The sequence below is a fragment of the Lithobates pipiens genome, unplaced genomic scaffold, assembly GCF_037356315.1.
Source record: "Lithobates pipiens isolate NorthernLeopardFrog02 unplaced genomic scaffold, aLitPip1_a1.2 Scaffold_16, whole genome shotgun sequence".
NCBI classification, from domain to species: Eukaryota; Metazoa; Chordata; class Amphibia; order Anura; family Ranidae; genus Lithobates; species Lithobates pipiens.
Window position 1 is genome coordinate 323,853,201 of NW_027507748.1, and position 15,039 is coordinate 323,868,239.

The 15,039-nt window shown below is 40.1% G+C and overlaps 1 protein-coding gene across 1 annotated transcript in view; it reads right to left on the minus strand.

Moving 5' to 3' along the window:
• Window positions 1-565: 565 nt before the first annotated feature.
• TFAP2E (transcription factor AP-2 epsilon) overlaps window positions 566-15,039 on the minus strand; it is a 56,333-nt gene continuing 41,859 nt past the window's right edge. Inside the window, exons 6-7 of the mRNA XM_077481727.1 lie at window positions 14,168-14,309; window positions 566-6,698 (exon numbers count right to left, since the gene is read on the minus strand). Coding sequence (XP_077337853.1) covers window positions 6,410-6,698; window positions 14,168-14,309 — 431 coding nt within the window. The 3' untranslated portion in view covers window positions 566-6,409. The remainder of the gene's footprint in view (window positions 6,699-14,167; window positions 14,310-15,039) is intronic.

A 15,039-nucleotide genomic window follows, 5' to 3' on the forward strand; every position in this document is an offset into this window, starting at 1 on the left:
TCAAAAATCCAAGCAAAAGATAAAGCAACACTCATGGGGCTTGAAAGGTGTGCACTCAGTAACTGAGTTTTCACCTTTCAGTACAAGGCAATTCAAGAATGCAGGGATTACATACAGGAGCATGCTCAATGTGCGGTTCCTTAACCGTGTACCCGTGAGGTTTTGCAGAGGTGGTTTCCCTGATAGGCTGCTGCCCTAGCCAGAGCAGTGCATTGTATGAATGAGAAAGCTGCAAAGGCTTATGTTGATCTTCCTTGGATGCAGAGCCAACTCCAGAGGTGTTCATGAGCATTCCTATGCTGTGTCTACTTACCTGTTCCTCATAAGCTGCTCTTTGTCCCTTTCTGAAACAATGCACAATGTGGACTCCACTCCATTGATTCAAAAGTGGCTATATATAATCCCTTATAGTCCAAGACAAAATGGAAAAGGGGAAAATACACAGAACACTACATCTTCCCTTTAAAAGTATTTGTCACTGTTTTTTTTTTGTGTTTTATCAAGTGATCATATCAATAATTGTGTGCCCAGCATTAGCTGTCAAAGAAACAAGAACATATACATATTTGACATTTTAATTAATTTTTATTTTTTTCTTTCATGTATGCATTTTTTTTTCTTTGTTTAACAACAACAGAGGTGTGTAAGAAATAACAAAGTTTTAAGGATTCAATGGTACCCCCCAAAACACAAGAAGGGTGAGAGTTTCCCCCAAAAAATAATAATAGTAATAATAATATTAATACCCCCAAACTCACTCATAAATAACTTGCACTGAACATCTGTAAAATGTTCCCATTTAATTACACATAATTAAATATGTACATAAGTCTCTTTAATAGGGCCAGGAAGCATCATCTCATACAAGTGTATTTCCAGGGCTCTGCTGGACCCCGTGATGAGGGCCATATAAGAGGTTGATCACATCTTTGAGCATCCTTAAACATTACGTTTAGCCATACTACACAGTGACTTACTGCAAAAGGTATGTTAATTCACCAGAGTGCAAAGTTGCTATACCTCAGAGATGTTTAAAATGTCAGCCTGCTAGACCAGCTAAATCAAAATAACTGTGATATGTGAAATGGACAGGATATGGGAAGCTAAAAGATTATATTAAGGAGATGAAACCTTCTGGATACTGAATGAGAGCCTGCATATTGTTACGGATAACAATAATCACCAATAATCACCAAATACTGAAATGCTTTCCTTTTTTAAATATTCTTGAACAGTACGTTCTGCCTTTTATCCCTGAGCAGGTGACCCAACACAATCTGACTCGAGTCTGGATTTGTGTGGATCACATCAAAAAATGTCTAATCAAGCAGATTCAAGGCAGCAACAAGTGTGACAGCAAACTCACATGCGAACTAGAGGACTACACTGTCCCAGATTGTAGGCCAACAGGTAAAATGTCAGGATCAGCACACAATCAGCTTTGTAGGACATTTCTAAGTACACATTTATTAGGAACACAGGAACTAAAGTACATTGACAAATGCTTGCTCATTTCAGACTGGCATTCTTATTCATATGCAATTTTTGATTGAGAAATAAATTAATCATCCTGTAATGCTGATGTGCAAATACCATTCTAATCAAGGACCATGCAGAAGAGAAATGTTGGATGGTTACACTGGACCCTTTTCAGTGTACTAAGAACTATAACATTTATATATCTCTAGATAATAAATTTGCTATGATTGTGTTTTTGTATTGCACACTTTGTAAAGATTTCTTTGTTTTTTTTCATTAATATTTTGCCAACCTAATCCGAAGGGATTGTCTGGGTCTTTGCACTGACAGAAAGTTAAATAAATAACCAAGGAACTTACATTTATTTTTGTTAGAGTGGTTGTAAACCCCATTCATGAAATCTGACCTGGACACATATATCTGTAGTGTCTACTTATCTCTCTCCAAAGCCCTAAGTGCCATATCTTTCTGCTGCTCCGTTCCTCTTTTATCAGCATGAGAACTTCTGACAAGCTCTCCAATACATTAAATAAAAGCAGCTGGAAATTTGTGTCGGGAAGGGAACTTAGAAATAGATTAACAGAGAACTTGTCTATTCTATACTACAGCTCTGAAAGTTTCTTTGATCGGAGGGGTCGGGGGGGGGGTGCCTTTCCTCCAATCATCTCACACACAGTATATGCCCAGACTCCACACTCACTGCTGAAACAGGAAGAAAGATTTGTAACACGATGTGCACTTTGTAAAGAATATAGAAAGGGAAAGACTATAGATATACAGTACATGTAAAACTCATGTAGGGAGATTTGTTTCATCTCTGTGTATCATCTGAGGCTGTTCACTTCACTGGGTATGTGTGAGGGGTTACATCCACTTTAAAGCAGACCTTGGTTTCAAAATGGCAAGGTTTGATTATTAAGTGACCCCCCCCCCCCCCCACACACACACACACACACACACACAGACACATCTTTCTGGAAAGCAGAATAAATATTTGAAATGCCACCTGTAGGGGTACAACAGTAAGATAGTATACATAAGTATTAGCTAGCCATAAACTAGTATATTTGTGAACTAATATTCCTATAAACAAAAATCTCAGCATATTTGATGATTTGACAAATGCTGTTCGAAAATACTTGAACACTTCATTTGCTTTTAACATTTGATTTTGGAATGAATGTAATTTCCTGAACAAAAACCACATACATTGTTAGAAATGTATTAATTTGATAAAAAATGTTTCCATCCTGCACCTTCAAGTTTTATTTTCATTTAGGTCAAAAGCAAATGTTGATTTGACCTTACTAATGATTAGAAAATGGAACGAGTATTCTTAAAACAAAGGTTCAAACACTGTTCTTCTAGTGTATGGCCAGCTCAAATTTTTCCTGGCTTCTGCCCAAAGTGCCAAGGCAAAGCGAGTGCAATCCTCATCCAGCAGGATCTGGGGAATTTGGAGTAGTCCAAATCTCTGTGATGCAGTGTCTTCTCGCCAGATTTGGACTACTCAGCATTCCCCAGGATCTCATCATTAGGAGGATGGTGTCATCCCCTTCTTTACCAAAGCTGGAGGAAAGTTGAGTATAATATCCTTTTCTTTTCCCCCTACAGGTGTTTTTAACTGCTTATGTTGGCTTTTAGCATAGGACGGAAGTCTGATTTTTACCACCAAAGCTAGTAATATACAAGGCAGGTGCTTGTCCTATTTGGTGTAAGTATTACAATATAGAAATGGCTGTTAAGATTGATATGGTATTGACCTGATATGCTCTTGACTTCATATTTACTAGAGATGATTGATATGGATTGGCTCAAAGAGGTGAAGCAGTAATGCTAAATAATTCACAATAGGATTCTTGCTTATAGGGAAACACCAGACCAGATTCAATAATCCAAATGTCAATCCAGATATTTACCCATTAAAAGTTATTACATGTATTTTAAATACTGCTAATGTAACTACCTGAAATTAGTTTAGTCTTTAAATTGCTTTTACATTTTCCACAAAGCAGAAATCAGATTAGGGTGGTTCTGTACTGTGAACCAATCATCACATTGCATTGCACAGGGCTGTCTAACTACCATGTTTTCAGGCCCTGATAGCTGTAAGGGGAGTTGTATATGAACTTACAGGAGGAACGATAGAAAAGAAGGACCTCTTCAGTGAAGTGATAATCATTTAAAGAGCAGGCATAATGAAACGAAAAAGCTGAAGTAGTGAAAAATGGTCTCATCCTCATTGCTATGCTGTGTATCAGAGATGTGTGAATCACAGGAGTGACTAATCAGAATTACAATTATTTGGCAGATACAAGTGTTCACATAAAGTATATGCATTTTAACTGCAAATGTAGCTGTTCTGCTTTAACTCTTTGTTAATGGATGAAAAAATATATAAAAAATGTTTTATTAACTTCCTTACTAAATGTGGAAGTCATATACATGAATAGGCTGACTGCCTTCTTGACCTCTGACCGTGATTAAATTGGCTTTGCATTCTTGTAGTCAATGTGACATCAGTGCAATTCTAGAGTCACTGCTAAAAATCACTTTCAGTAGGAATAATGACTGTATTGTTTTTTCAAGTCTTCAAGTTTTAGAGAGGCCATCTTTAAAATGAATCATTCTCATTGCACTAGGTAAAATTAAAACAATAAGCTAGTGTCAATAAATAGTGCTATATTGGACGTTATAATAAGCAGTAGTGGTTTCTGATATTAGGTCACCAGTTCTGGTTAAAAAAGACAGCTCAAAAATGTTACCATTGTTAGTGGACAATGAATGGATTGATCGAGGGACTCCAGAGGACAAAATCTTCTTGTTCTTATCTCTATTCCTTACTATGGAGTCTCACTAAAATATTAGCTTTAGGTGGAATAATCCTTTAAAGTATATCTAAAGCCAAAACTTTTTTGGTTAAAGCCAGCCATAGATGGATTGAATCTCAGCCGGTTCAGCAGGGACTGGCTGATATTCGTTCCACCTATGGGCATGCCAGTTGTACCCAAGCAACCAGCTGGGCACAACCAGACTGTTGATTTTTTTTTCTTTTGTATGTGATTGCTGGCGACAGCCATAGTCACTAGTAATAATCATTGTGTTCTGCTCCCTCTCTGCCGGCAGAACACAATAGCGCCTGCATTCATGGGGGAATAGAGCAATTTTCTTTCCTTCATCTCGTGGTTGAACGAAAATCAAATCATCTATGGCTTGCCTTAGTCTTTGATAGTAAATTCCCCAGGTGGGGATTCCTCTCTATTTCCTGGTGACCATTGTCTCTGGTACGGATAGTGATGGGATATCCAAAATTTTTGATTTGTCACCAGAAAGTGAGTGGAAATCTTCCACTGGGGGCACCTGGTAACCTTTTAGAGATGATTGTCCCCTAACTTCAAAGAGTTTCCTCTTAATTCTTGGTCAGTTCTTATTTTCTCTCTACGGCCAGAAGTGATGAGAAATCTTGGTGATATGACACAGACCACAATCAAAAAACCTTTCAGGGGTCTCAACCATTCCATACTCTATTTAAAACTAAAAAAAGATGTTTTAACTTCACATTCACATTCTGTAGAGGACTAATTTAGGGAATCTAATTTTTATTGTGCTAGTTACCCAGGCAGCTCATTTATTTTACGCATTGGAAATAAATTACTGCCCGTCAACTTATTTGATTTTGTCTTGTATTTTATATAATGAATCTGAATAAAATTAAATAAATGATGGCAGTGTTTTTAGATGGTCAAAACTTATTGGAGGCAATATGTAGGATAATATATTTAGCTTCTGTACAAGTGGGAAAATTTGTGTTATTATTATGTTAATTAAATCTTTGAGGGAACAGATTGGGGGAGATGGTCCCTGGTTTCTGGTTAATAAAGAAGATTAATAATGAACATTTTATCCATTGAGTCTAAATTACTGCAGGCAGGAAATTATTGCCTAAGGAAAGAAAGCCTCCCAAATACTAATACTGAGACTTTCTAGGATGTGTATTTTCTAGGTCCTATACTACCTATAGGACCTATAAAATAGTTTAAGTTTAAGTGCGCCATAACCAAACATTTTTTGCAAGCATAATAAAGACCATATAATGTTTATTTGTTGTTCATTTATTTAGACTGGGAGCACTAAGAAGGTAGTTCTCATCACTGGAGTCTTTAAGAGGCTGTTCGGTAATTTATTTAATCAGGGTCTCTCCAGAACAAAAACTGTAGACCAAGTGGACAGACTCTTTAAGGACCACAGCTTAGAAAGTTAGCATTGCTGTATTGGACGTATGAACTACTCCCATGCTTGTACCTGACACAGCAAATCTAAAGCATACAGTATGTGTTCAGGAACCTCACCATTTCCATACCGCATATATAACATGAGTAGCTGCCTTTATGCTATAGCTTACACCTGAACAAAAAAGTTTGGTAGAGTTTAAGAACTCTGACTGTAGATTGTCATAAACGTTCTCCACTTTCTTAATTTTTCATAGATAGAGTTTTGTGTTAAATCGGTTAAAGTAAAACATATGCCAACCTTTGGTTGTACAATTGAAGATCAGGCAAAGGCATATGATTGAGGTGTGTGATCTCTGCAATAACTGTTTCCTATGTTACAGAGGACCCATTTTTTTTGTGATGGAAGATATTCATACATACTGTGCAAGAGTGTTGCAATGAGTCTGGTAACTGTATAGTAGTCTGCGTTCCTGGCAAACAAGCTGCTATTTAATTCACCTTAGCACCTTAGTGAGATTCTGTCATCGTCTTCCCAGCAACCCTCCTCAGTAGGCTTAGCGTTTTTTATGTGAAACTCCATACGCTGAAAACATGCAGAATTGTTGGTCTAGCTCACAGGTGCACCACTGGGCAAACCTGTCTTGGCTGTCTAGCAGTCATCTTTTCATTCCAGGCCCCACTGTGGCTGTCACATATATTTATTTCCTATGTTTAATGTCTTTCTCCGAAGGTTTAGATTCCCCTGTTGAATGTCCATTCCCTGTGCTGTTCATGAAGATCTTGTCCATGCCTTTAAGAGACTCAAGTAGGTAGTTCTGGAAAGCAGTAAGTGCTGCACATATGGCTGGACCTCCAAAGCCATGTGTGATTAGGCTGAAGTGAGTCAGGCAGCTCTGTACACCTGGCTCCAAGATAAGAGATGGACGGCTGTTTCCCAATGGAGAACGGTCTTGAGCCATCAAGTCGGCAAACTCTTTGCAAATTTGCCTGAAAGGTAAAGATTAGAGTTATGAATGTGTGTGGTATCTTTCTCACTGAATTCATGACTATGAATCACTTAAATTAAATTTCAATGACTTAAGCATTAACAGACCACTATTGTGTACATTTCTATTTTTTTTTTCGAAGCACAAGCAATGTAAACTGTTGGGTGCCAGGTTGGGCTTGGCTGACACTAAGCAACCCACAGAATCTCAAACAAACCCACAAGAATAGGCTTGGTTGGTTGTCACTATGTAAACTGCAGGGCCTTTCACCAGCCCATATGTAATCCTAGGTCTTACAAATATTACAGGTCTTAACAGTATGCCAACGCCAAATGCAACATTAAAAATTAAAAGAGTTACCTGTAAAAAAGTTAGAAGAGCTACTATATGCTCTAAGCATAGGCCTGCACATGGGGTGTGCCGGGTGTGACTTAGGTGTGCCTAATCATTAGGATGTGTCAAGTCACACCACTTGCACATCAGTGCTCTGTGTACAGTGATCACAGAGACATCTTTCAGCTCTGTGTATAGGAAAAAGCTGTTCTAAGTCCAGTAGACACACATACCATGCCCACTTCCTCAGACTCCAATAGGGAGGGGCTTGAAAGTGCAGCTCCATCCACCCTGTGCACCTGCCCCCCCCGGCGGTCTGGAAAGTTAGATTAGTAGTCTGGTGTCGGTGTTCGGATTCAGGCTGTTTCCCCTGGGCTCTGGATTCCTCTACCAGCTCATCGGATATACTTAGAGTAATCCTCCGGGTGGATTTTTCCACTCCCTAGGAGGACATTGCGCAGTGTGTCCAGAGAAGAGGGGCTTCCCTGGGTAATGTGGTACAGCTGAGGGGCGATGAGGGAAGACAGGGGAGTATAGGACCCTGGGAAAGGGGGAGGGGGGTTCAATTACCGGCATGAGTGAACAGGAAGCCGCTCAGCACAGAGCACTTCCCATTCATTCACTGTTCAGTGCAGCTGAGGCTGTAGAGGAAGGGACTGGAGAATCTCTGTCCACAGTCCCTTTCTCTGTCTCTAAAGTGAAACATTAGCAGTCTGTATAGACCCCTGATATTTCACCAAAGCCCCCCAACAGGGCTCCTAAAAGAATAATAATAAATAACATTGTAAAAAATAATAAAAAATGACTGACACCATCCAATGCTCTATTGACACCAATTTCTGCTCTACTGACACCAATCTCTGCCCTACTGCCATCAATATCTTTCCTGCTAACACTGTCCACAGCCCTACTGACACCAATCTCTGCCCTACTGCCATCAATCTCTTTCCTGCTAACACTGTCCACAGCCCTACTGACACCAATCTCTGCCCTACTGATACCATGCACTGCCCTACTGACACCATGCACTGCCCTACTGACACCAATCTCTGCCTTACCGACACCATCCACTGCTCTGCTGACACCGTCCACTGCCCTACTGACATTGTCTACTGCTCTACTGACACCGCCCATGTTTTAATACAATTTTAAATGTTTGTTTACATTTATTTATAAGAGTGTGTGTGCGTGTATATATATATATATATATATATATATATATATATATATATATATATATATATATATATATATATATATATATATATATACACATACATACAGTATCTCACAAAAGTGAGTATTTTATTATATCTTTTCATGTGACAACACTGAAGAAATGACACTTTACTACAATGTAAAAGTAGTGAGTGTTCAGCTTGTATAACAGTGTAAATTTGCTGTCCCCTCAAAATAACTCAACACACAGCCATTAATGTCTAAACTGCTGGCAACAAACGTTCACCAGAGCTTCACAAGTTGCCATTGGAGTCCTCTTCCACTCCTCCATGATGATAATCACGGAGCTGGTCGATGTTAGAGACCTTCCATTTGAGGATGCTCACTAGGGTCAGTTGGCTCACTTGGCCAGTCCATCATCTTTACCCTCAGCTTCTTTAGCAAGGCAGTGGTTGTCTTGGAGGTGTGTTTGGGGTTGTTATGTTGGAAAACTGCCCTGTAGCACAGTCTCCGAAAGGAGGGGATCATGCTCTGCTTCAGTTTGTCACAGTATATGTTGGCATTCATGATTCCCTCAGTGATATGTAGCTCCCAAGCACTCATGCTGCCCCAGCCCATGACACTCCCATCACCATGCTTGACTGCAGGTAAGACACACTTGTCTTTGTACTCCTCACCTGGTTGCCGCTACACACTCTTGACACCATCTAAGTTTATCTTGGTCTCATCAGACCACAGGACATGGTTCCAGTAATCCATGTCCTTAGTTTGCTTGTCTTCAGCAAACTGTTTGCAGCCTTTCTTGTGCATCATGTTTAGAAGAGGCTTCCTTCTGGGACGACAGCCATGCAGACTGATTTGATGCAGTGTGCTGCATATGGTCTAAACACTGACAGGCTGACCCTCCATCCCTTCAACCTCTGCAGCAATGCTGGCAGCACTCATATATCTACTTCCCAAAGACAACCTCTGCATATGATGCTGAACATGTGCATTCAACTTCTTTGGTCAACCATGGCGAGGCCTGTTCTGAGTGGAACCTGTCCTGTTAAACTGCTGCATGGTCTTGGCCACTGTGCTGCAACTCAGTTTCAGGGTCTTGGCAATCTCCTTATAGCCTAGGCTATCTTTATGTAGAGCAACAATTATTTTATTCAGATCCTCAGAGAGTTCTTTGCTATGAGGTGCCATGTTGAACTTTCAGTCACCAGTATGAGAGAGTGAGAGTGATAACACCAAATTTAACACACCTGCTCCCCATTCACACCTGAGACCTTGTAACACTAACGAGTCACATGACATGAGACATGGCCATCTTCATAGACATGTCGACCATCCTTTCACGTTCCACGTTTGGGTTTCTGCCCAGCCTGGTCATCCAAGTGGCCATCTACCTGGCTTTTCACAGCTTTTGCAGCTTAGCGAGTTTACCTTAGTGGCCCTGGACACCAGATATTCTGTAGATGACACCTGGCTCACTGTGAAGATCATTTTGTTAACAACTCCTAATGTCTAAACCCATCAATCTGGCCCCGGGGTCCTCATCAAGCTCTTCCCGACCAACAACGTTTGGTGCCCAGTAGCGATACTCAAACAGTTACTGTCTCATCTACCCAGCCAGTCAAGCTCCAGCCCTTACTACCTTTTACCGACCAGCCCCCTGAGTGGCAGCCAGCTCATCGGGCACGTTAGGATCCTCCTGGTTAACCTAGGCCTTGACCCCAGCCTCTATTCTGGCCACTCCTTTCAGATCGGAGCTGCCTCTGCCACATCTTAGCACGGGGTACCAGACCATGTCTATAAAAGTTGGGCAGGTGGAAATCTGCCTGCTTTGCATGATGCACTCCAAACCCTCAGGAAGAAATGTTGCAAACCTTCACCAAGCTTGCTCAATAAATGTCACAGTACTAATAAAGATTTACTTCCCTATCCGAGTATTTTTCCCCCTTTTTGGTATACCGGCCAATAGACCAAGGCACACTTCAGGTCTATTTTACTTTGTGAGTCTTGTGGCATGTTTATGTGGTCCATATCTGTCCTGGTTGAAGGGCTTCGACTATAAATAAGAAGGCCAGTATGGTGGCCTGAATTTATGGGAGGAGTATTTAAGCAGACCACTCACCTGTGGTCATTGTCAGTTCCAGTGCGTGATACCCTCCCTCCTATTCCCCTTTTTCAGGGCACATCTCAGCACATTTCTCTCCACAGTCCTCCATTACTTATCTTGGGTGTATGCCCCCTTTTTGGTATACCAGGCAGCAGACCAGGGCACACTTCAGCTCTATGTTATGTTGTGAGTCTTGTGGCGTGTTTATGTGGTTCATATCTGTCCCCATTTGAAGGGCTTCAAATATATACACACACACAAACTCTTATGGTTGTTTGAGCTTTGCAATAGGCTGTGCACACCTATGGTTCTAAGCAAAAACTGTGCTATAATTTCTACTGGGTAGAGAAGCATATACAGTGCCTTGAAAATTATTCATACCCCCTGCTAAAATTTTCCAAATTTTGTCATGTTACAACCAAAAACGTAAATGTATTTTATTGGGATTTTATGTGATAGCAACATAAAGTGGCACATAATAGTGAAGTGGAAAGTGAAGGAAAATTATAATTTTTTTTCAAGATTTTTTACAAATAAATGTGTGAAGTGTGGCGTGCATTTGTAATCAGCCCCCTTTACTCTGATACCCCTAACTGAAATCTAGTGGAACCAATTGTCTTCAGAAGTCACCTAATTAGTAAATAGAGCCCATCTGTGTGTAATTTAATCTCAGTATAAATACAGCTGTTCTGTGAAGCCCTCAGAGGTTTGTTAGAGAACATTAGTTTACAAACAGCGTCATGAAGGCCAAGGAATACACCAGATAGGTCAGGGATAAAGTTGTGGAGAAGTTTAAAGCAGGGTTAGGTTATAAAAAAATATCCCAAGCTTTGAACATCTCACAGAGCACTGTTCAATCCATTATCCGACAATGGAAAGAGTATAGCACAACTGCAAACCTAACAGGACATGGCCATCCACCTAAACTGACAGGCAAAGAAGGAGAGCATTAATCAGAGAAGCAGCCAAGAAGCCCATGGTAACTCTGGAGGAGCTACAGAGATCCACAGCTCAGTTGGGAGAATCTGTTCACAAGACAACTATTAGTTGTGCACTCCACAAATCTGAACTTTATGGAAGAGTGGCAAGAAGAAAGCCATTGATGAATGAAAGCCATAAGAAATGGGGACACAGAAAACATGTAGCAGGAGGTGCTCTGGTCAGATGAGACCAAAATGTAACTGTTTCCCTAAAAGAAAAATGCTATGTGTGGCGGAAAATGAAAGGCCAGTACACACGATACGAAAATTGGATGGAAAAATTTGTACGACGAGCTGTCTGACGATTTTTGGATCGTTAGTACAGTGCTTTCAACAGCCAATTTAGCTTTTTTGTCAGACAAAAGCTAGATGTGCAGACTATAAAAAATTTGGTCAGATATGAGCTCATGTCCAATTTTCAGTTCATTAGTATGGTTTTCGTATGAAAAAAAAATCGTAAGAGCAAGACTACGCATGCTCAGAAACAAAAGTTTTTTTTTTTACATACAAAACTATTCAACACGTTACGTCACTTCTGACATTGTATTCTGTCGTACGAAAATGTTCATATTGTGAGTAACTTCTTCACTTTCAACATGAGACAAGCATGCTACAAAAAAAGGACGTTCGGTCGTCCATAATTCTAAGCGTGTGTACATCTAAAACCAGACCAAAACTTATTTGTCCCTGCTCAACCTTTTTTGACATCACTGAAAATCAGTAGGAATCATGATGTGCTTAAACCTACCTACATGTGTCTTGCTCATGTCTGGCTGTTAGTTCTATGAAGTACAGCAAGTTATTATTTTTTTACCAGGTTATTTTTATGAAATTATTTGGACTTGTGTTATAGATGTAAACAGTGCTTAGGGTGCTTTTATAATTTTAGTAGGCCTTTTCTTAGGAGATAGATTCAAGAAAATGCTTTTGCAAAGTCTAATATTGGTCAAGGATATATATATATGTATATATATATATATATATATATATATATATATATATATATATATATATATATACACACACACACACACACACACACACACACACACACACACACACACACACACACACACACACACACTTCCCAGTCCCCCTAAACACCAGATTACAATGACTGGGCCTTACAGTTTACTGCACAAACAAAGCACGTGATGGAAACAAGGTGTCACTTGTACTTCCTTAAAGCGGGAGTCCACCGGGACTCCGCGTTTTTTTTTTTTTTTTTAAAGCCAGCAGCTACAAATACTGCAGCTGCTGACTTTTAAAATAGTGACACTTAACTGTCCAGCGCGCCCGCGATGTCGGCACCCGAAGCCGATCGCTAGGTCGTCTGTCGGGTCCTGCCGCCGCCATCTTGGGTATGGGAATCAGGAAATGGAGCCTTTCGGCTTCATTTCCCGGTTCCCTACTGCGCATGCGTGAGACGCGTGGCGCAATCCGGACGGTCCCCGCTGCCTCTGGGAACTGTGTGTTTCCCAGCAGGCAGCGGGGCACTTGCGCAAAGGGGCGGGCAGTTGCGGAAAGGGGCGTAATCTACGCCCCTTTCCGCAGACAGCTATCCCGGAAGTGGGTGCAGTTACCTGGATTATCCAGGTAACTGCACCCCCCTTCCCCCTGAAAGGTGCCAATTGTGGCGCCGGAGGGGGGGGGATTCCGATGAGCGGAGGTCCATTTTAGGGTGGACCTCCGCTTGAAAGGACCAGGTTCCTCACAAACTGCATTGGTGGACCAAGGTTAACTAAAGTAAGCATTAACTTTTTCTTGTGCAGGTGCTTATAGCTACCTTTCTTTCACTTCTCCACCAATACATTCACCAACAGTAATAAAGAGAAGCTCAATCTATCCTCCAAGTCTCTCTGGATAGAGCTTACACAGGGCTAAGGACACTACACCCAGGCACACAGAATTGTCGCATGGAAGTGAGGGGAGTAACCCAGTGAACAGCGGGGGGTGGGACGGTGGAGGGGCAAAGGCAAGGTGAGTATATACAAGGAAGGGGCACATACGTTTAAATAAATATGTTGCTTTACCCTGAGTTTTAGTCAGAACCCATCTCTAGAAAGAATCACTTTCAATCTGTTCACTTTATGAAAATTATGACCAACATGGTGCAAAGCCCTACTCCACTGCAATCTGCTGAGCTGTCCCCGCACATTTAAATAAAAAAAACATATATTTATATATATTTAATATAATTGTATTTAAGGGTTGCCTAGCAAGCTATTATAGAAGATTACTGAAAAAAAGATATAATAATATATACATATATATATATATATATATATATATATATATATATATATATATATATATATATATATATATATATATATATATATATATACACAGTATTTTTTGTGCCCTACATAATGCTTATAACATGACAATTGACTGTGGTGACAGACTATAGTACACTGATATGAGAAATGCAGAAATCCATACCAGTCAATCAAATTTCAGTTTACTGGAGACAGATAATTGAAAGATTTATTCTGGTTCTGTCTTATAAATTACAGACATTTACATTTATCCTCATCATCATTTCAACTGAGCTAGTGTGCATTATGTTTAATTCTAACTAGGATATTCCATAAAACTGGAGGCAAGTAAAAGGGTCAGCTCCCAGGGTTCCCCAGTCAGATCTTGCTTTTACTTTGGGAGCACCTAGGATCGGACTTGTTGTTATGAGCAAGTTGTTTGCATATTCTTTTCTTACATCTCTGCAGAATGCTGCTATTAATGTAATATTTGAATCACAATGTCATTGTCTTTGAACCATTTGCTTACTGCAGGAAGAAATTTGGCAGGTGCATTGTAAGGAGAGCATTCCCCATGACAGTAGAGGAGGGTTAGGAGCTTTCTACTTACTTGGTAGCCAGCAGCATATTCTTTCTTGTGTGGAGCTCTGTCGGGTCCGAGTGTTGCCGGCACAAGTATTCTGCTGCAGCTTTAGCTGGGAACTCTGTCTCACAGACATAGCCGAAGTCCCGAGCAAGGTGCACAGCCTCCCCTAGACAAAAGAACAGACCAGTTACAATAACATACCACTTGTTTAGCTCTATGGTGTTTTGAAAACTTATATAAATTTTCATTTTTAAGGCTAAGAATATTTTTAGCAAGCGCAAAAAATAGCCATTAATCATGCTAGAAATGCACCACCCACTTTTTGTTAGATGAACTGGTAGCAAAAACAATATCTTGTGTAGCTACTATTCCCATCATCCCCCATGAACTGTAATGGAGATGAATAAAGGCAGACATGTTTGATGTTCAGCCTGTGTGACAACTTTGTCTTCCTTCATAGATACAGTAGAGTGAGTAAGCATAGCCACCAGGGACACGAAGTGTGTTAGTCACAGGTTTACTGAGAGAAAATGAAGGCAAAACAATCTGAACGAAAGAAAAGTAACAAAGGAACCTCATGTATTGACTGACAAGCTGGAATATGTTACTTTTTTCTTTTTCGTGTTTTGATACACTTTAAAAGCAATTTTCTAATCCAAACTCAAAAAAAAAAAATCATTGTTTATCATCATAAAACCTTTGAATGCCGCATTGCTACTGCCAGGACCCAAACCTACAGTTTCTCTTTACACATGTGCTGGAAATGCAAGTGTTTCCTGGTACAGCAAGCTATTCATCCCAGTATAAAGAATAGACTATACAGTATAGATAGAGTAATAATAGAGTTGATATCGTTTTCTACTCTTAAATTTCTTAAAATTAGAAGTTCAGCCAAA